The sequence below is a fragment of the Balaenoptera musculus genome, chromosome 2 (assembly GCF_009873245.2).
Source record: "Balaenoptera musculus isolate JJ_BM4_2016_0621 chromosome 2, mBalMus1.pri.v3, whole genome shotgun sequence".
Taxonomy (NCBI): Eukaryota; Metazoa; Chordata; class Mammalia; order Artiodactyla; family Balaenopteridae; genus Balaenoptera; species Balaenoptera musculus.
Genome location: NC_045786.1, coordinates 72003032 through 72025895, shown reverse-complemented (window position 1 = coordinate 72025895; position 22864 = coordinate 72003032). Strand labels below are relative to the sequence as shown.

Here is a 22864-nt window from a genome sequence, read left to right as displayed (position 1 = left end):
GCAGGGGGCCCGGGTTCAATGCCTGGTCAGGGAACTAGATCCCACATGCATGCCGCAACTAAAGATCCCACACGCCGAAATGAAGATCCTGCGTGCCACAACTAAGACCCGGTGCAGCCAAAAAAATTAAAATAAATAAATAATCAATCAATCAATCAATATTTTTAAAATCTATCTCCTATCATAATAACCAATTGGTTCAAGTTATGTCCCTTGGGAACATACACAGTAAATTCAAAATTTTACCTCCTGTGAGAAGCCTTCTGGCTAGATCAATATCCCTGCCTCGCTGCTCTCATAATGCTTTGTGTTCTTCCTTATTAAAGAATCAAACACATTATATATTTTTTGAATTTTATTTTATTTATTTTTTTATACAGCAGATTCTTATTAGTTATCCATTTTATACACATCAGTGTATACATGCCAATCGCAATCTCCCAATTCATCACATCACCCCCCCCCCACTTTCCCCCCTTGGCATCCGTAAAACACGTTACATTTTAATTGTTGTTTACCTATCTCCCAACTGGTCTATAAATTCCTTGAGAATAGAGAATGTTTTTCATCTCTGTATCCTAACACAACCTGACACAAAAGACGTTCAACAGTTATTGAATAATTAAATCAGCTAATCTTGAATGAAGCTGAATACCATCAGTTCGTATAACATTCTTCAACATTCTTCATATAACATATTTTTGAGTCCTTCCGAATCCTGGCAATTCTCTTCTGAACCAAATTCAATTTGACTTTATCCCTTTTGATGTAGGATACTTAGCCAAATATCACCTACACATACAATGAATGTAGGTAGGTGAATGTGCCCCAGAAGACAGTAGTAAGACCTACTTCATCCCAGGCTTCCATCTTTGTGGACAAGAAGTGTGACTTTGTAAAATCCTAGTCCTTACTTGAGTGAAAGAGAAAGAGGTGTGCAAATGGACAGAGAAACAGTAGATATCCCTATGATTCAAACCTATGATACACAAGAGCCTTTAATAATCTACTGTCATCTTTTTCCTTCCAGAGGATAGTTTAAAGTATACAATAAATATATAAACATTCTATGACCCTTACCTTAATGTACTCTGCTTTTAAGAGATCTAATCCAGGTTTGTCAGAAGAGCTAATCAAGTGAAGGGGCTTCTTTTTGGACCCTAGATTAAAGAAAAAGAAAAAAAAAAGTGTTTCAAATAAATTGCTCTTTTTTACATTTGGAATTTTCAACATGTCTTTTTCTTCTTAAAAAATTTTATTAATTAAGCTTTAAAAGACTATCTGCACATATTTTCATGGTTATTAAATATTAAGGTCATCACTGGTAAAGAAACAAGCCAATCCAAATCCTTACCTTACCTCTGACATCCAACTTACTTAAAAACATGCATGCTGTATTTATTTTCTTTGATCTTACATCTGCGTTCAAAAGTAATCAAAACTTCTCTAGATATTTTTAAGACCATATGTGCATTCGTAAGGCAGTAGAAGACTACGGGTGCTAAGAATCAGGAAATATGAATTCTAATTCATCTCTACCTTTACCAAAAGCTATTTAACTTCAGTTTTCTCAACTACATAACAATGAGGTTGAACTAGAAAAATATGTAGTATTCTGTTGAGCTCTAAAATTTCATTCATATTAAGGAAATTTAAATAATTTTCCTTTGTTTAGACTAAGAGAAGGCTTACACAGAAGAGGAAATGGTTTTTTGAAGGGAGGGGAATTGTTAAATTTCTTTAAATTTAAAAACAACAGGTACCACCAGATATCCTCTATATCCTCATGTACATGTCCCAAGGAACTACCTCCAGAAGCCATGGAGGGAGAAGTGATTTATCCACTCTTTTATCCATCTTTTATTATTTGCAGTTTTATAACTCCTGTTTCTGAGATATCTCAGAATTTTCCACTGAAATAACCTTCTCTAAAGGAAAAAATAGTGTAGAAAATTTATTATTTGTATTTTTCCCCTTAAGACAGTAATGTAAACTCCATCTCTCCACAGTGCTTATAGGAGCTTACTAACACATAAAACATTTTTCTTCTAAGCTGAGGTTAATTTTAGTTAGAGCTATTTAAAAAATAACAAAAAAAATAGGTCTTTATATTTGACTAAAATACTAGGCAAATATTAGGTAACCTTAATTACTGTAGATTCACCCATTCCTTCATTCCTCATCCAATGAGTATACAAGATGTACACTGAAATGCATAAACCATAAAAGCTTCTGAAAGAATTAATTTTATGTCTCTCCATTTTCATTTTTATAACCTGATGCTGCTTCTGATATATGAACACTATTGAATCAAAAGAACAAGAACTTCAATATTATAAGACCAGAGATAAATTCTAGGTTTTGCTATTCGTAAGATGCATGATCTTGAGTAAGTCACTTAATCTCTCTTTATTTAACCTTCCTTTGTTTGTAAAATGGGAATAATACTCCCTATATAAAGGGGATTTATATGGACTCTCTGAGTAGATCATAGTAGTTAAGAATACAGACCCTAGGGCCAGATTTCTAGGGTTTTAATCATGGTTCAGCCACTAACTAACTAGCAGTGTGACCTTGGGTAAATTATGTAACCAATTTATGACTTTGTTTCCTCTTGTGTAAATTGGAGATAATAGCATTGCCTATCTTATAGCATTGTTACAAGGATTAAATGAGTTATTATTTATAAAATGCTTAGAACACTGCTAGCTTTTATTTATCATAATTATTACTATACAAATGAATATGTTTCAGATACTCAAAAGTGATACTGAATCTGTTACTGTCTATTATTTCTAATTTTATGGCTATTACCTTGAATTTCATGGTAATCCAAGCTGATTTTCTTTAAGTAAGTTACCGCAGTTAAATCAAATGTTCTCATTGTAGCCTCTGTTCCTAACTGAGTAACATTAAACACTAGAATTGTATCCTCTTCCTTCTGTTGTTTGGTAAATTCCAAAATCACCTAAAACAATCAGGACAGCCAATGAAAGGCAGATAAGTGCTTTGAATCATACTTAAAAGTACAAAATCCTTCTTCATATATATAATCATGACCATAGTAGAAATTTTGCTCATACTCTTCTATTACCATCAAGTTATTTACCATGATTGGAAGCTATCCTACATTCTATTATTGAGAATATAACTACATCTATCTAAAAATCATGATGAAATTTTATATCCTTATTGATTTACTTTTTTAATTTAGTAAAAATCAGCATGTATGAATTCTTCTTGAATATGATTTTTTAAAACCTTTATCTCAAAACTAAAAGTCATGTCTGGTGATATAAGAATCATCTCCATTAATGTCAAAAAGTAGGACAACGACATTTACTATTACACTACTATTCAAATTTATTGTAGAAATGATAGCCAGTATATTTAGCCAATGAAAAATAAAACATATATGTTGCCATTTTTAAAACATGAAAGTTCTTTGATCTCCATCAAGAGATGGAGGTCTTTGCCCCACCCCCGCAGAATTTGGGCAGGGTTGTGACTGCTTCAATCAATAGAGTACAGAGGAAGTGATACTATAAGGATTTCCAAAGTTAAAAAAGGCCATGAAACTTCCACCTGGGATTTCTCATTCTGGGGGAAGCTAGTTGCCATGTAAAAAGTTCAACTACCCTGAAGCTGCCATGGTCAGGAGGCCGTGAGTTGGTACTGTGGTCAACAGTCCCAGCCGAGGTCTCAGCCAACATCCAGTATCAACTGCCAGCCTCATGAGTGAGCCATGAGGCCCTCTGAGAGTTCAGGTCACTGCTACTCTAGTCAAATGTGACTGAAAGCATGGGAAAGACTACATGCAAAAATTACTAAGCTGGGCCCTTCCAGAATTCCTAACCCACAAAACTGTCAGCAAGATAAAATAGTTGTTTTGAACTATCACATTTTGGGAACACCTATAAGCCAGCCACAGTAATTGGAAAAATATAAATGCTGAAAAAAAAGCAAAAACTAATATTATTAGCAGTGATATAATCATATACCTAAGAAAAATCAGGAGTGTCAACTGAAAAACAGAAACAATAAAACAGTACAGTAAGATATTCAGTACTGAATTGATACACAAAAATAAATTTCAAATAAATCAGTGATTTAAATGAAAGCATTAAAATCATAAAACAATAAATAAAATCATGGGTAAATGTTTTTGTAATGGAGGATAATTTTCTAAACACACACTAAAACGAGAATATAAAGAAAAAATTAGCTAGATTTCACCACAGAAATATTTAAAACTTCGGAATGGCAAAAAAAGGTCAAATTGGGAAAAATATTTCAAACAGCACTACTGTTTTTTCTTAGATGATTTTGATTGTTTATCACTTTAGTTCATTCATTCAATACTCAATAAAATATTTATTGAGCATCATCTTCCATGTATGAGGGTGTACCAGCCACTAAGAACATCAAAATGACCAGGACAGACAAAGTCCTTGTCTTCAAGAAGCTTACATTCTAGGGAGGATGGGGAAAAGCAAAGGTTACTATTTTGTGTTGCGTGGTCAGGCCTTTCCAATAAGATGCCATTTCTAAAGGAAGTAAAGAAGCAAGTCATGCAAGAAAAGAGTTTTCCAGGCAAAGGAAACAGCAAGCACAAAGAATATGCTTTGGTATATAGAAGAAAGAACAAAAGCCAAGTGTAAGCTCCATGAGGAAGAACTCTGCTTACTGCTGTAGCTCTAGTATCTAAAACAATGCCTGGTACATGATGACACTTGATAAACATTTATGGAAGGAATAAATGAAATATGGCTGGAGCAAAATGAGCAAGGAAGAAGAGAACAGCAGATGAAGCCAAAGAAGTCACATGGTGTGACTTGTAGACCATGTAAGGCTTTGTAGGCCATGGGAAGAATTTAGCTCTTTACTGTGAGTGAGATGGGAAGCCCGTGTAGGGTTATGAGCAAAGCAATGGCATGATCTGACTTTCCCTTTAAAAGAATCACTCTAGGGACTTCCCTGGTGGTCCAGTGCTGCCTTCCAATGCAAAGCACACAGTTCGATCCCTGGTCGGGGAACTGAAATTCCACATGGCACGGGGCAACTAAGCCCACATGCCTCAACTAGAAAGAGAAAACCTGCACGCCACAACTAGAGAGAAGCCTGCGTGCCACAACAAAAGATCCCGCATACCACAACTAAGACCCAACACAGTCAAAAAAATAAGTAAATATTTTTTAAAAATAAGATTAAAAATAGTATCACTCTAGCTACCGTGTGGAGAACAGAGTACATGATGGAAGCAGAGAGACGGGGGGGCTATTGCAATAGTCCAAGCAAGAGATGATGGTGATGTGGACAGTGCAATAGCTGTGGAAGGAAAGAGCAATCATTTGAATACATTTTGAAGGTAAAGTCAAGGGGTTTTCTGCTATGTTAGATGAGAGTATGAGAGAAAGAGAGAAGTCAAAGAAGTCTAAACATGGAGAACATATCTTTCTTTAAACAAATACCAATAATACTTAGATATAAAGCAGTCAGTAAGAAATACCTCCTTTTTATACCTTTTGTGTTTTATTCCAAAGCAATGCATATTCATTTAAAAACTTTTTAATATATATAAAAGCAAACAGGCAGAAATGAAAAACTATAATCCCACCACATAGAGATGAACACTGTCATTTATTAAAAAAAAGTGTGTATGTGTGTGTTTATTTTCTAAATGGAATCATAATATCCTTGGAATTGTAATCGCTTTTTTTTTCTCCAAATAAAGATATGCGGTGACCATCTCTCCATGTCGATGTTTTCTTTTATTACTACCGGACTTTTAATGGCTGTAAAAGCCATACTGCAAATTTAGGTTGCTTACATTTTTCTAAATTATAAACGTGACAATAAACTATATTATTTGGCTTAAAAGTTGAAAAATATTAAAGTAAACATGTCACAGAAATTTTCTACAGAAAAGAAAATCCTAATTAAGAGTCTCGAGCTTGTCCAGAATAGATCAGATATATACCACAGATCACACTTATATCAGTTTTTACAAAATAACATTTCATTTTCTTAGAAGTATGTGTGTGTGTGGGGGGTGGCAGTAGGGAAGATAGAGTACCACATTTTAAATATACTTAACGTTTGGGTCTAGCATGAGACAGTTTATAAGGACAGCAGTAACAAGAATATATTTGTTTATGGACAAAACAAATATACATACCTCTTTAACTTCAAACTTCAGTAGAAGATTAATGAGCTCCTCATTTGGGGCCTCAGCAACCGTTTTTATGTCTGACCCTTTCATACTTTTACCAGTCTGTGTGTCTCCATCCTCAGCATCAAAATACTCATCATCAGACTCTAAAGGAAGAAGACAATTGACTTGAGAGAATGTCCATCGAAAACTGCATAAAACACTCAAACTGAAATCTCTCAAAAGTAAAATTCATTTATTAGACATAACCTTCATATTCAGAATCAGAATATAGCTTCTTTCTAAGTCCCACAGAGTGACTCAACCTGGCATAGGATAATCATATATAAAATCAAACTGCCCTTCTATTTTCTTCTTCAACAATTCTGATTGTTTTTCACTTTAGTTTATTCATTCAATTTTCAATAAAATATTTACTGGGTATCATCTATCCCATATCCATCTGTACCAGCCGCTAAGGACACCAGGGTGACCAGGACAGACATTATCCTTGTCCTCATAGAGTTTACATTCTAGTTCAAAATCAAAAAAGATCAGTTATACCAGAGACAGAGAAAAGAATCAAGTAGAGATCAGGGCAAAAAAAAGCAGCTTATTTAGAATCTTAAACACTGTCAATCACAAAAATATTTTTATTCAAACAAAGAAACTTGGCCTTAAATAAAAATAAATGACTCAATGTCTCACTGTTGGTTAGTAGCACAACTGGAAATAAAGCCAGTAAATTACTATAACACTTTCACAATTCCTTTATTTTCTGAAAAGTTTATCTCTAGGTTTGGTTTAATAAAGAACATTTTACCTTCCTCACCTGATTCCACTCCATCTAGCAACAGTGGCGTACCAAGTAGGCCTTTTGTCCTAGCTGGTGTAATAGGAATTGAGGATACCTAGAAAATAACACAAAAAGTTTTCTAAACATACTAATTTAGCAGGATTAAATGTACATAAATGAGAGAAATACTGAAAAAGTAACAGAGGATAGAGAGAGATGGAAAGACACATACACAGCACACAAATCTTCCAACAAAGAACATTATGCAATCACCTAACTAATGGCTGGCTGGAGTTTACTTATTATTAAGACCACCACCTGCATTTACAAGGGCAGAACCATGTTCAACTCCAGTAGGTAAGTCTACCTATCATTGTGTGGCATTCAGTTGCTGTCTATTACAATATTAATTATACATCTTTTTGACAGGTTCCTGGAAAATGGTATCAACATTAGTTGGCTCTCTCAAATTTCATTTCAAAGTAAATGGAAGTCCGACATTTATGTTGTAAAGATCAATTCCAAGTAAAGTGACCTAGAACTTTTAAGTCTAACATATAAGAAAATTTTATGATGATCATTATATTTTGCAACATTTTAAAGATTTCTATATTTAGCTTTATTTAAAACACATTTCCTAAATTTGAAAAACATTTTTCCTTTCATTTATGTATCTTTCTTTCCGTTATTCCCTATAACAGACTTTCTACCACCACTCCAAAACGAAAATAGGCTACAGTCTTTATTTATTCAATGCCATATGCAGTTCTGTACAGAATCAACCACATTAAACCTCAAAAATGTATCAGATAAATGAAACTGGCCCTAAACAATATTGAAAAACAAAACAGCTCAAAAAAAGACGAAAAAAACTCACCATATATACAAATCTAAAGATATTTAGCATTTTTATTATCTCCATTTACCTGTCTCTCTGGAGACTGTGCAGATGATTTCTGTGGCAAGGGTATACTGTTAATCAAACGGAGCATGTATTTCATCTTCTGATCAGAAATTCTCACGTGCATCAGAGGAAGCCCTCCAGATACTTTAAATCTAAAAACATAATTAATTCAACTATAAGGTTTCAAGGTCCAGCTTCTCTATATTATGGAGGTGGGGAAGGGAATGGAGAAGAGACTACATTCTGGGGTCAAAGTTACTTTGGATATGTTTTAATCTAATTACATTAATCCCTCAACGCTGTCAGGGAATGGGAAGCTCCATGTAAGCCAAGTTTTGTATCCTTCTTAAGCAGCCAAACCTTAAGTTAACTAATTTTTAGGAAGATATTTTCAAATACAAATTATCTATGTTTTAAAACCTAAAACACTATACATAACATTTCCTGGTATCAAAGATTTCTCATTCTAAACATCAAAGAGTATCTACCCCATCATTCTCTATCCCCTCACCTCCCATTATTTCCTTTCATAGCATTTGTCAGCACCTGACATAGCATACGTATACTTGTTTACTTTATGTCTCCTCTGGTTAAAATATAAGCTCCATGAGAAGGGTATCTGTTTTACTCACTGCTGAATCACTGTTGTGCTTCCATCAGGTGCTTACTTTTCAGCACGTGCTTCTCTTCTGCTTCCCTATTACACCTAACTGCCTGGGTTTGCTTGTCCTAATAACTATGTGGCAGCTATCTGCTGCTCATAAAGCTCTTTCAGGTTGTTTATCTTTGACTTCCTAACTAAGCTGTGAACGGCTCAAGTTGACAGATGCCTAACTACTAAATGAAGAATGATTTTTCTGTATAATGCAACCACTAATGTTCAAAAGAGGCCAGTTAGCTGTTCCTACCTCAAAGGATTGAACTTTCTGTGAAAGTACTCTGTAAATTGAAAAGCACTGTAAAAATGTGAGATGCTTCTTTATTAATTATTTCTGAAACATTGCATAAAACTAATATCATCCCAAATAGATGGACTAGATAAACCCTCCCAACTAAAATAACTAAAAAAATGGACAAAATATGTGAAACAACTGTTTCAAAGACACTGGACATCAGTCAACAAAGGAAAGTTGAAAGATGGGAAACAAATGACTAAAGTCGTACAAATACCCAGTCTACTGACTGAAGAGTTTTCAAAATGTGTAGGGTACAGTTAAGCAGCATTTCAAGGGAAATTTAAAGCACTTAAATGCCTGTATTAGAAAAGAAGAAAGGTCTCAATTGAAAGGTCTCAGCTTCCATCTTAAGAAACTAGGAGAGTAAAACAAATGAAACCCGAAGTAAGCAAAACAAAAAAGCAATACTGTATGTGAGAGTGGAAATCAATGAAATAAAAAACAAATACAATAGAGAAAACATTTGAAACCAAAAGCTGATTCTTTCAGAAGATCAACAAAATTGATAAACCTCTAACCAGACTGATCAGAAAAAAAAGAGAAAAGGCACAAGTTACTAATATCAAGAGTGAGAGAAATAGCAACACTACAAATTCTCCAGGTATTAAAAAGGTAAGATGGAAATATTATGAACAACTTTAAAACAATAAACTCAACAACTAAGACATGAAAGACTAACTTTTTCATTGCAATGCAAACTACCAAAGATCACTCAAAAAAAACAGATAATCTGAACAGCCCTATATCTATTAAAGAAATTGAATTTAAGTTAAAGAAACTTAATTTGTAGTTAAAAACCCTCCCCCAAAAAAGAAAACTCCAGGCCCAGGTGGCTTCACGGGCAAATCCTACCAAACATATAAGGAGGAAAAAATACCAATTCTACACAACTTCCCTCTATGAAGCCTGATACATTGATGCCAAAACAAGAAAATAAAAGCACAGATCAATATCCCTCATAAACAGAAATGTAAGGTTTTAAAACTTCATAACAAAATTTTAGCAAGCCAAATCCAACATTTTAAAAGAATAATACATTACTACTAAAAGAGGTTTATCTAGTAATGCACGGTTGATTTAACCTCCAACTGATAAAGAGTATCAATGAACTAAAGATACACACACATGAATGAATCTCAAATCAATTATACTGAATGAAAGAAGTAAAAAAAAAAAGAATTACAATTCTATGATTTTATTTATATAAAATTCTAGAAAACTCTAACAAACCTTTAGTGTCAGAAAGAAGATCAATGTTGCCTGGGGATTGAGGGGAGAGGAGTTAGCAGGTAGGGATGTGAGGGAGAGAATACAATGGGACACAAAGACTTTTGAGGATGATGGATGTGTTCATTATCTTGACTGTGGTGATGGTTTCATAGATACTTATGTCAAAACTTATCAAAATGCATACTTTAAACAAACGTAGCTTATTAAATGTCAATAATACTTCAACAAGGCTGTTTTTAAGAAGGCAGCAGATAATTTCATAATTATCTACTTAAATTCAAAATTCAGTTTCTACTTTCCATTCCCTTAGATTATTCTCAAGATTTTATATGGTTTCATAATCAAAAGAGCCTATAATTTTTGAAGATTTTATTATTTTATTTTCAATATTGAACCTTGAATTCGATCCATTCAAAAAGAGGGATAACCAAATTTCACAAAATGTAAAAGCCCAAATAACTTCTGAAATAAGAGAGGTGATATATAATTCAAATAAACATTTCCTTAAAAATGTATTTCTGCTGTAAGATAATCATTATTTTTTTCTGTCCTTCAGAAATCTAGCTTTTCTTTCTTAAAATTCAGTAACTGATGCAGATATATTTCACCTTGTTGATTTTATAATACAAAGGAAACTCATACATTACCTAGCCATTCTAATGTCTTTTTCCACCATTGCCTTGGCCAACTCAACATGAATATCCATGGGTTGCAATATATGCATAGTTGATGGATGCTGAAATCGACACTTTTTCCAGTTTTCATCTTAAAAAAATTTTTTTAATTAAATGACTAGTTTTTATTTATTAATTAGTTTTAGATTATCAGATGTTCTATGGAAAAGTAACCTATTAGAAAATAATTAACAAATATATTCAATGATACTTTTAATTCTTTCAACATACATACATTTCAACTAAATGACTTATATTTTTTAACACAGATTGACAAAAGTCAAAGACTATGATATAAAAATAATTCTGAACATTTATTTGAAGAATGTTTTCTAATAACATCTTACATCTTAAAGCAAACAGGGAAAAAAACCTAAGAATTTACTGCCTTGATTCCAGAATTAGAGATCAAGGTTGGGAGATTGCAGTGAAAAAAGGAAAAAACAGGAAAAAAAAGACAGAAGAAAAAAAGAGGTTTCTGGGGGTCCTAAGTGCAATAATTCTAAGGCAAAAATGAGTTTTATCAAGCAAGATTTTATGACAAAAAAGTGTAACAGTCACTTTTCTTCCAAATAAGAAGGTTCCAAAGACAGACTTCCAATGACTGAAAGAACCCTACACAGATCTTAACTGATGGCAATGAATGAACATCTTTTATTGCTTATAATTCAAACAATTATTATTAAGTACATACAAAAGAAAAGGCAGCTTTAATGGTCTGTATAGGTACTTCTCTTCAAGGAATTAATAGGCTCAATCTATAAAACTAAGTAGAGCATTATATATTTACATTTTAATAAATCTCATCACTCCCACTATAGTATACACTCTGCACACAGAAACTATGTCCTTTCCTCCAGTGACCTACCACAGAGTGATATACTCAAGGATATTTTGCAAATACTTATTATTGCTTCTAGAAACTAAAGAAATACAGGCAACCAACAATCTTCATTTAAGCAGTAGAAACCACCAAAGCTTTTGGAAAATAATTAAATTCACTACTTTTAGGGTTTAAAGACTATATCCATACTTCTCAGTTATCTAAAAGTAAAAAACATACTACTACTCAAATAAAGACTAGGCTAATAGTAAAATATTTAAAAATAAAGGCAGCAAGGGGAAACAACATTGAGACATCCCAAACACACTGGGACAGAGGAACATGAGCCAACTGCAACTTCTATTCCGTATTCTGGGCAGTTTTATGTCGCTTTAAAAAAAAACAGGCAACGACTGGACTTAGATTCAAATGGTACTAAGTACCCTAAGATGAACAGCCACATCTCTGTTTGTAATTGTGACAAAGATTTTCACTGATGGGCTCCTATTTGGTTCTCTTAAGTGACCAACAGTATATGTGTTCAAAATGTTATCAGGGTTGATATACACGTAAACATGCATATCTGTTTACCAACGCTACTCAACATAATTTCAAGATCCTGAAAACTGAGCAACAGTTTACCTGCTCTTGCAAAGAGTAGTTGCACACTTTTTATTTCCACATCAAACTTGTCATATGCCTTATCCATTATTTCTTCCAGAGATGAATTACTAGTCTTCTGCAAACCTTGATCTTTACTGTTAAGCTGAAATGGAGAAAAACCTTCAATTTTTTTAACAGAAAAATCTTTATATCAACATACTTTAGTTGTGTTTTCTTAAAGCCAAATAAAATTAAAACATTGCCCTTAATGAATTCATATTTTGCCTAATTTTCTAATAATTATTAGCAAATATTTTATTAGGAATATACCATTTCAGCATAAATCTCTATTACGTTTGGGTAACAGGTGCTCAGCACATTTAAATTAATGACAAGATGAGTTACACAGCTGTCTATCTCAAATAACCCGTCTAGACATGCGACTCTTCCTGGCTCTCAGGAGTTGTCACCACTTGTGGCTCAAGCTTCTCTACCAGCTATCCTAAACTCTTCACCATGAAACAGAAGACTTTACTCCTTCCTCTCCCCACTATATAACTAGAATTATTAGGCCATTAGAATTCAGCTCCAATCTCAACTTGCTTTTCCCTCTTCCTAAAGGAAACAAGGATCAATTCAGGACTACATTTCTTGAAATCTTCACTTTTTCTCAGAAGATTGGATTTCTAGGAGGTTCAACACCCAAACCCTTAGAGTTCTTGTACTCTACTTAGTTGATGTCAGTGATTTAACAAACATATATTCATATCTGTATAATTTTCTATTCTCAAGACATATAAATTAACAAAGAAAACTATGTAATTAGATTCTGGAAACCTAGGAGTGCTTGAAAACTAGGAGTGCTTCTCTCTAATTAGGAAAAGAAAGCAGTAACCCAGTCCTCAATGTCAAATCATCCACCATTTCAGAAAATGTTAGGTTTTTTTTTTTTTTTTTATTACCTGTAAAATACATACAAACTACACAATCTAAGCTAGGCTTGACAAAATGCTAGTAAGAAATAAGTCTAGGTTTAGTTTAAGTGAACTCTGAGGGAAAAACAGCATACTGTCAGACAGCTAGCTACTAAACTGAGCAAAAATGGGCAGACAGAAATGCATATACACCTACCTGAAATGTACCAAAATCTAAGATGAGAAGATCTGACTTTTCATAGTGGAAACCTGTCTGTGGAACTATTAGATACGAGGGCTTCAGATTTATCCTTAAATCAAGAACTTTTCGGGTTTCAATAATATGTGTAAGTCCTAAAAGAAGAAAAAGAAATGATGAAAGATTAGGCAGTCAAACTGAAATATGTAATCATATTATTAACAACGAGAATAAGAATATCACTTGAAAAGTATGTTGGAGAAGTTCTTTTCACAGATTAGATTCTCCATTCAGCATGTAAGGTGAAATTGCATTATGGTCAATGAGAAACAATCATATTGCATAATATAATAAAACCAACACAGCTAGTATTTTAGCCAGAGATAGAAAAATTCATTATTTCTTTAGTTAAGTAACCAGATACAGTAGGTGGCTTAAGATTAGAGGCCATAATGCACAAAAGCATGTATCTTTAAAACTCGATTCACACACACAGTACAGTGAACAGTCGCTTAAGAACTGAGACAGGGATGTTTTCCAGCTCAAGTTCACTCTGCGGCACAGGTTCCTGAAGGTAACAGCAGACAGAATCATCTGTGCCCCATATTATTCTCTTTCTCACCCAGTCTGGCAGGTATATTTGACAAAACTACCTACACTATTTTAAACATAGTATTTACATTAGAACAGCAAAAAATTTTGAGAGTTTAGATGACATTTATGCCGTCAATTCTTTACCTGTAGCTGTTCTCTCTTTAATTTCTTCCAGCTTCATCAATGTAGCTGATGTTATTTGCTCAAGATCTAATCCCCTATTTGACTGAAAGAATTCAACCACTGCATTGATGGTTTTCTATAAAATCATTTAAAATATAAACAAGTTATACAGAGTACTTTCTATATTACAAAATTTAAAGTTTCAGTTTAATTCTAATCAACTCTGGCTCTGAACTGACGTGGTACCTCCAAAGACAATCCACCCTACTACATCTCCCTCTGGAGTGAAAGGGAACCTGAAAAAAGGTATAGCCCACTTCACCTTATTGGAAAGGCAACAAATGTGTGCATATCGTTAAGGTGACCTTAAGTATGTTCTACGATATCATGTTGATGTAGCAATGGGGCATTACTTCTAGACTTGGCCTCCAGATTAGAAGGTGAAACTCCACCTCTCTATACTGCAACTGGATTCTCCTGCACTTTGAAGTTTAGAGAGGAAATAAGAAAGCTGTTCAGTCCTTACCTACACCCAAACCTTGAACTTAAATTCAGACATTTTGCAAGAAAGAATGAGTTCTGGGCATTGGATGTACAATGGTGTGAATGTTACTTAACCCTACTGAACTATACACTTAAAAAATAGCTAAGATGGGAAATTATGTTCTATGTATGTTACCACAATTTAAATTTTTTTTAATTTTTTAAAAAAAAATCACAGAATACCGTAAGTTCTGCCTCCCACCCACACTGTGAATTTACTTCTAAACTGTACAGTAAAAAACAGTCAGGGAGGGCTTCCCTGGTGGCGCAGTGGTTGAGAGTCTGCCTGCCAATGCAGGGCACACGGGTTCGAGCCCTGGACCGGGAAGATCCCACATGCCGCAGAGCAACTGGGCCCGTGAGCCACACCTACTGAGCCTGTGCGTCTGGAGCCTGTGCTCCGCAACAGGAGAGGCCGCGATAGTGAGAGGCCCGCGCACCGCGATGAAGAATGGCCCCCGCTTGCCGCAACTAGAGAAAGCCCTCGCACAGAAACTAAGACCCAACACAGCCAAAAATAAATAAATAAAATAAAATAAAATACTTAAAAAAAAAAAAAAAAAAAAAAAAAACAGTCAGGGATCTCAATGGCAGAGTGGGGCCAACCTACAAGTGACGGAACGAGTGATGAACCACACCCTTGCTGCTGGCTAGCTCAAGATGAGTTAAGAGAGTCTGAATAAAGATGGAGCTACAGATACAGAACTGGAGCCAGCATTTTCAACAGCAAAGAAATGGCAACGCTTTTTTCTCACGTGAACCGTATCTAAAATTCTTTCATTTGCTGCTAAAGCTCTTTAAACTGGTTCCAAACATTGAAGAGAAAGGGAAAATAAGCAAAAAGAAACTGGAGTAGGAAACTGGTGTGTAATTATTTGTGAGTAGTTAGCCGGTATAATAGACACAGACTTCTTTAAGGGTATATTACATTTTTAAAAAATTTAACATAAGCATACAGTAGAAAAAAATCTGTAGCATATGAAAAATCAAAATTAACTGCTAAACATGTACTGCTCTTTAATAAAGAAAAAAGTGTCAGTAAACTGAGCTGCTAAGTAAGTTAAGGTTAAATATGAAAAGGAAAAAAGAAGAAAACCATATGTCAGAAGCATAAGATGTGTTTAATAAGGATTCACTTTCTCCTTGTACTCACAGCATCGTAGATGACCTCCACAGGCTGAGACTGAACAATCAGAGTCTGGTCAGCAGTACTATTCTCTGGATTGGTTTCAAATTCAATTTTAAGCAAGGATGATGCAGTATCACCAATTGAAGCCACAAGTGATGGTACAATATCTTGCTGTCTCAGACCTGTTATATACCAATGTTCTAATTTTGCTTCCACCCTACAATCCAATGCGGAAAAAAGAAGTATTACAAATAAGATCCTTGTAATATAATAGGTTAAAATACAAATTTCCCTTTTAAAAAACTCCTTTGAGAGCCAGGATCATGCCCATCACCCAGAGTTGAAGTCCAAACTCTGTAGCCTGGCATTTAATTACCCACACAATCTGGGGCTTTTTTTCTCTGATTTGGTTTATTTTTTTATTCTCCTTATCCTCATGAAAATCCACTTTGGCCAACTTCAGAACACTGCAGAACTGCCACACGAATACATGCTATACTTAACTCATGGAAGTCATCTCCCTATTTCATGCCACCCTGTACACTCTCCTCCCTCATCCCTGCATCTGTTGGTCCCTTCCATTCAGTTAGCCTAAGCCCCAAATCTCCAAGCCCAAGTTATTCCCTTCTACAACTGAGCTTGTGTAGCATTAACCCTAAGGTATTTCACATTACAGTACCTTCTTACTTATGAGCTCTCAAATATTATACAGATTTTAAATTAACTTTTTGTTTCCTCTCTTATCAACTACAGCATAAACACCTTGAAAACAGAAAGTTATTGTTTCTATGCATAGCCTTCATAGTAACAAATCTATGAATTAAACAGTACACAAGAAATATTTGTGAAGGAAAAAAGGAAGGGGAGAACAAATGATGAGCTCCTCGTATAGTTCCGTAAAAAACAAACTCTAATGTAAAATGACTATCTTCACACACAAAAGGAAAAGAAATTAGAGACAAACTACTATTAATCAGGTTTTTTTATGCTAAGTAACACTGTATTTTTTTGGCCTGAAGTCAAACTTAGAAATAAAAATTAAAATAACAAGTTTTTAAAACTTACTTAAGTGCTTGTGCTCCTGGTCGCTGAGATACTTGGGTGCCAAGGCCAATTATCTGAATTTTCAGTATTTCTGGAATATTTCTGTTTTCTCTTATTGTAACAGAGGTGCTTACTAACTTCAGTGCCACAATATAAGCAACATACTAAATGAAAGAATGAATGAAAATGGTTAAATTTTAAGTAATTCTTTCATTTCTTCATATTTAAATCTGTTAAATTATAAAATGATCTAAAAAACGTATGTTCATTGTAAAAAAAGAACATTAGAAAACTCAATACAAAATTGCTTGCTCAAACAGGACATTTACAAAAGATTCAAAATTAATTTCTCTTAGTTTTAAAGGTAATAAAAATGAAATCTGATAAAATATTTTGTGGCCTAAAGATTCAATTCAGCAGCTTTCCCTAAGGCAAAGTAATTCAAACCAATCCTCTAGCTCAAAAACTGAACAAAATACAAAGAACATCTGCTTGATGACATTGGAGAGTTAGTAAGACACTGAGAAAAAAAAATTCTGCCCCCAAAATTTAAAGGTCAAGACTACAGGTAGGACAGGTAACTAGAGAGATGTTTCTCATCAAACCACACAAGAAGAGAGGAAATAAGGAACAAAGAATCTATGAAAGAGTCAGAAAACAATTAACAAAATGTAAATAGTAAACCCTTATCTCTCAGTAGTTACTTTAAATGTAAATGAATTAAATTCTCCAATCAAAAGACAGAGACTGACAGAATGGATTTTTTTTTTAAAAAAAGATACAATGATCTGCTGCCTACAAGAGACTCACTTTAGCTTTAAGGCCACACACAGACTGAGAGTGAAGGGATGGAAAAAGATATTTCAAGCAAACATTAACCAAAAAAGACAGAGTAGCTATATTTACATCAGAAAAAAAAATAGACTTTAAGTTAAAAATAGTCAGAAGAGACAAAGAAGGTCATTATATAATGATAAAGGGGTCAATCCATCAAGAAGAGGTAACAACTGTAAATATGTTATGTACCCACTGGAGCACCTAAATATATAAATCAAATACTAACAGAACCAAAAGAAATAGACAGCAATAAAATATTAGTTGGGGACTCCATTCTCAACAAAAGAGATATCATCCAGACAGAATCAATAAGGAAACAATGGATTTGAATAACACTACATGCCAAATGGACCTAACAGACATAGAGAGAAATTCCACCAAACAGCAGCAGAATAAATACTCTTCTGGAATAAATGGAATATTTTCTAGGATAGATCATACATTAGACCACAAAAAAGTCTCAAAATATTCAAGAAGATACACATTATATCAAGTGTCTTTCCAATCACAATGAAATGAAACTAGAAATCAGTAATAGTAATAAAACTACAAAATTCACAAATACATGGAAATTAAACAACACACTCCTGAACACACTCCTGGATCAAGGAAGAAATCAAAAGGGAAAATAAAAAGTATCATGAGACAAACAAAAATGGGAATACAACATACCAAACTTACTGGATGCAGCAAAAGCAGTTTTAAGAGGAAAGTTTATAGTGATGAACGCCTACATCAAGAAAAAAGAAAGATCTCAAGTAAACAACCTAAATTTACACCTCAAAGAACTATGAAAGAACAAACTAGGCCCAAAGTTAGAAGAATAAAGGAAATAATAAACATTACAGCAGAAATAAATGAAAAAGAGAATACAGCAGAAAAACAGAAACACAATGGAGATTAATAAAACCAACAGTTGGTTCTTTGAAAAGAAAAGCAAAACTGACAAACCTTTAGATAGACTAACAAAAAAAAAGAAACAACACATATAAATAAAATTATAAATTAAAGAAGAAACATTACAACTGATACCACAAAAATACCAAAGACCATAAGAGTGATTACTATGAACAGCTATCCACCAACAAATTGGAAAACCTAGAAGAAATTGATAAATTCTGGGAAACATAATCTACCAAGAATGAATCATGAACAGAAAATCTGAATAAACCAATAATGAAGGAGATTGAATGAGTAATTAAAAATATCCCAAGAAAAAAAAGCCCAGGACCAAATGTTTTCACTGATGAATTCTATCAAACATTTAAAGAATCTACACCAATCCTCTCAAAACTCCTCAAAAAAACAGAAGAATAGGAATACTCCCAAACTCATTTTACAAGTCCAGCATTACCCTGATATCAAAGCCAGAAAAGGACACTATGAGAAAAGAAAACTACAGGCCAATATCACTGATAAACACAGATACAAAAATTCTCAACAAAATACTATCAAGCCAAATTCAGCAGCACAGTAAAAAGATCATATACCATAATCAACTAGGATTCATCTCTGGGATGTAAGGATGGATGGTTCAACATACGAAAAGAAATTAATGTAATATATCACATGAATAAAAAGATAAAAATCACATGACTATCTCAGTAGATTCAGAAAAAACATTTGACAAAATTCTACATCCATTCACAATAAAAACTCTCAATAAATTGGGTATAGAAGGAATGTACCTCAACATAATAAAGGCCATATATGACAAGCCCACAGCTAACACCATACTCAATGTTGAAAGGTAAAAAGTTCTTCCCCAAGATCACGAACAAGACAAGGGTGCCCACTCTCACCACTACCATTAAACATAGCATGTGAAGTCCTAGCCAGAGAAATCGGGCAAGAAAAAGAAACAAAATACATCCAAATTGGAAAGGAAGAAGGAAAATTGCCTCTCTCTGCACATGATATGTCTTACGTAGAGAAAATCCTAAAGACTCCACCAAAAAAAGTTAGAACTAATGAAAAAATTCAGTAAAGTTGCAGGATACAAAATTAGCATACAAAATCAGTTGTTTCTATACACTAATTTGAAGAAAAATTTTAAGCAATCCCATTTACAACAGCAAAAAACAATAAAATAATTAGGAATAAATTTAACAAAGGAGGTTAAAGATATCTATGCTGCAAACTATAAGACACTCATGAAAGAAACTAAAGAAAACATAAACAGAAAAGCTATGCTTTGTTTATTGATTGGAAAAATTAATGCTTTTAAAAATGTACATACTACCCAAAGTAATCTATAGATTCAATGCAATCCCTACAAACTCCAATGGCATTTTGCATGGAACCACAAAAGACCCTGAATAGCAAAAGCAATCTTGAGAGGGAAAAAAAAAACCCACAAAGCTAGACTAGGCATAACACTTCCTAATTTCAAACTATATTACAAAGCTACAGAAATCAAAACAATATGGTCCTGGCATTAAAACAGACACACAGACCAACAGAACATAATCGAGAGCACAGACATAAATCCATGCACATATGGTTAACTAATATTTGAAAAAAACCCCAAGAATACTCAACGGAGAAAAGATAGTCTCTTTATTAAATGGTGCGAGAAAAACTGGATATTCAAGTGCAAAAGAATGAAACTGGTCCCCCCTTTTTTTTTAATTCATTTATTTATGGCTGTGTTGGGTTTTCGTTGCTGCACACAGGCTTTCACTAGTTGTGGTGAGTGGGGGCTACTCTTCCTTGCGGTGCGCAGGTTTCTTATTGCGATGGCTTCTCTCTGTTGCAGAGCATGGGCTCTAGGCACACGGGCTTCAGTAGTTGTGGCACGTGGGCTCAGTAGTTGTGGCTCACAGGCTCTAGAGCACAGGATCAGTAGCTGTGGTGCACGGGTTTATTTGCTCCGCAGCATGTGGGATCTTCCCGGACCAGGGATCGAACCTGTGTCCCCTGTCTTGGCAGGTGGATTCTTAACCACTGCACCACCAGGGAAGTCCCTGGTCCCCTATCTTACACCACTCACAAAAATTAACTAGAAATGGGTTAACGACTTAAATGTAAGACCTGAAGCCATAACTCCTAGAAGAAAGCACAGGGAAAAAGCTCCCTGACAGCAGTCTTGGCAATGATTTTATGGATATGACACTGAAAGCAGAAGCAAGAAAAGCAAAAATAAATAAGCAGGACAACATCAAACTAAAAAGCTTCTGCATAGAAAAGGAAGCAACACAATGAAAAGGCAACATACAGAATGGGAGAAAATATTTGCAAACCACATATCTGATAAGGGGTTAATAAGAAAAATATAAAAGGAACTCATACAACTCAATAGCAAAATAATAATAATAATAATAATAATCCAATTAAACATTGGGTGAAGGACCTGAATAGACATTTTTCCAAAGAGGATATTCAAATGGCCAACAGGTATATAAAAAGATGCTCATCATCACTAATCATCAGGGAAATGCAATTCAAAACCACAATGAGGGAGAAGATCAAGATGGCACAGTAGGAGGATGTGAAATGAACTCAACTACCCAACATGAACACATCAAAATATGTCTACATGTAAACAAGTCTCATAGAAAACTAACTGCAGACTGGCAAAAAGACTCCTGCAAAACCAAGGCTGTAAGAAAGACCCACATAGAATCAGGTAGGAAGGGAAGTCCACTAGTAAAGACAAATACATAGTAAAGTCTGAGAATCAATCAATTAAGCTATCATGGAGACGAAAAGAACAAAATTATAAAATCAACTATAACTATAACAATCAGTAAAGGGATAAACATGAAGATGTAAAATATGACATCAAATGTGTGTGACATCAAAATGTGAAGGAGGGGAGGAAAAAATGTAGATCACTTAGAATGTGCTTGAGCTTAAATGACTTCCTATTTAGAACAAGCAAGTATAGTTATAGGTCAACATACGTGAACCTTGCGGTAACCATAAATCAAAAACCTACAATAGATATACAAAAAATACAGAGTAAGAACACAAGCATAGCACTAAAGAAAATCATCAAACCAAAAGGGAAGAAACTAAAAGAAGAAGAACAGGGAAGAACTACAAAAACACTGGAAAACAAGTAACAAAAAGGCAATAAGTACACACCTATCAATAATTACTTTAAATGTTAACAGATTAAATGCTCCAATCAAAGACAAAGGATGGCTGGTTGGATAAGAAAACAAGATCCATCTTTATGCTGCTTACAAGAAACTCACTTCAGAGCTAAAGACACACACAGACTGAAAGTGAGAGGATGGTAAAAGATATTTCACGCAAATGGAAATGACAAGATATTGAGGGGAGCAATACTCATATCAGAAAAAACAGACTTTGAAACAAAGTCTATTTAAAAAAGACAAAGAAAGGCATTATATAATGAAAAAGAGATCAATATAAAAATAGAATATAACACTCATTAACATATATACACCAAATACAGGAGCACTGAGATATATAAAGCAAATACTAACAGACATAAAGGGAGAAACTGACAATAATACAATAATAGTAGGGGACTTTAACACTCCACTTACATCAATGGACAGATCATCTAGACAGAAAATCAATGAGGAAACAGTGGTCTTAAATGACACAACAGATCAGATGGACTTAATAGATATCTATAGGACATTCCATCCAAAAACAGAAAAATACACATTGTTTTCAAATGCACATGGAATGTTCTCCATGATATATCATATGCTAGCCCACAAAACAAGTCTCAACAAATTTAAGAGGATAGAAATCATATCAAGCAATTCTTCCAACCACAGTGGTATGAAACTAGAAATCAACTACAGGAAGCAAAGAGGGACAAGCATGAACACATGGAGCCTAAACAATATGCTATTAAAAAACCAAAAAGTCAATGAAGAAATCAAAGAGGAAATGATAAAATATCTCCAGACGAACGAAAATGGAAACACAACTTTCCAAAATCTATGGCATGCAGTGAAAGCAGTTCTGAGAAAGAACTTTATATCAATACACGCCTACCTTAAGAAATAAGAAAAATCTCAAATAAACGACCAAACTTACCATCTAAAGTAATAAGAAAAAGAAGACACAAAGACCAAAGTCAGCAGAAGGAAGAAAATAATAAAGATCAGAGAGGAAATAAATAAAATAGAGACCAATAACTAGGCTCACCAAGGTGAAAAGAGAGAACCCACACAAACAAAACAAGAAATGGAAGAGGAGAAATAACAACCATTATCACAGAAATGCAAAAAGCATAAGAGAATACTATGAACAGTTATATGCCAACAAATTGGACAACTTTTTTAGAAGAAATTGACAAATTTCTAGAAACATACAACCTTCCAAGACTAAATCAAGAAGAAACAGACAATCTGAA

General features: G+C 34.0%; 1 protein-coding gene across 5 annotated transcripts in view; it reads right to left on the bottom strand.

Moving 5' to 3' along the window:
* VPS13C (vacuolar protein sorting 13 homolog C) overlaps positions 1-22864 on the bottom strand; it is a 189961-nt gene that overhangs the window by 105937 nt on the left and 61160 nt on the right. For 4 of the 5 annotated variants that reach the window (XM_036841778.1, XM_036841776.1, XM_036841777.1 and 1 more), the window contains 11 exons: positions 16705-16847; positions 15664-15856; positions 13989-14103; positions 13269-13405; positions 12177-12300; positions 10685-10802; positions 7874-8003; positions 6984-7062; positions 6179-6318; positions 2815-2968; positions 1081-1160 (listed from right to left, as the gene is read on the bottom strand). In XM_036841778.1, coding sequence (XP_036697673.1) covers positions 1081-1160; positions 2815-2968; positions 6179-6318; positions 6984-7062; positions 7874-8003; positions 10685-10802; positions 12177-12300; positions 13269-13405; positions 13989-14103; positions 15664-15856; positions 16705-16847 — 1413 coding nt within the window. Of the gene's footprint in view, positions 1-1080; positions 1161-2814; positions 2969-6178; positions 6319-6974; positions 7063-7873; positions 8004-10684; positions 10803-12176; positions 12301-13268; positions 13406-13988; positions 14104-15663; positions 15857-16704; positions 16848-22864 lie in introns of all 5 variants that reach the window. The other variant, XM_036841774.1, reaches the window with a different exon arrangement.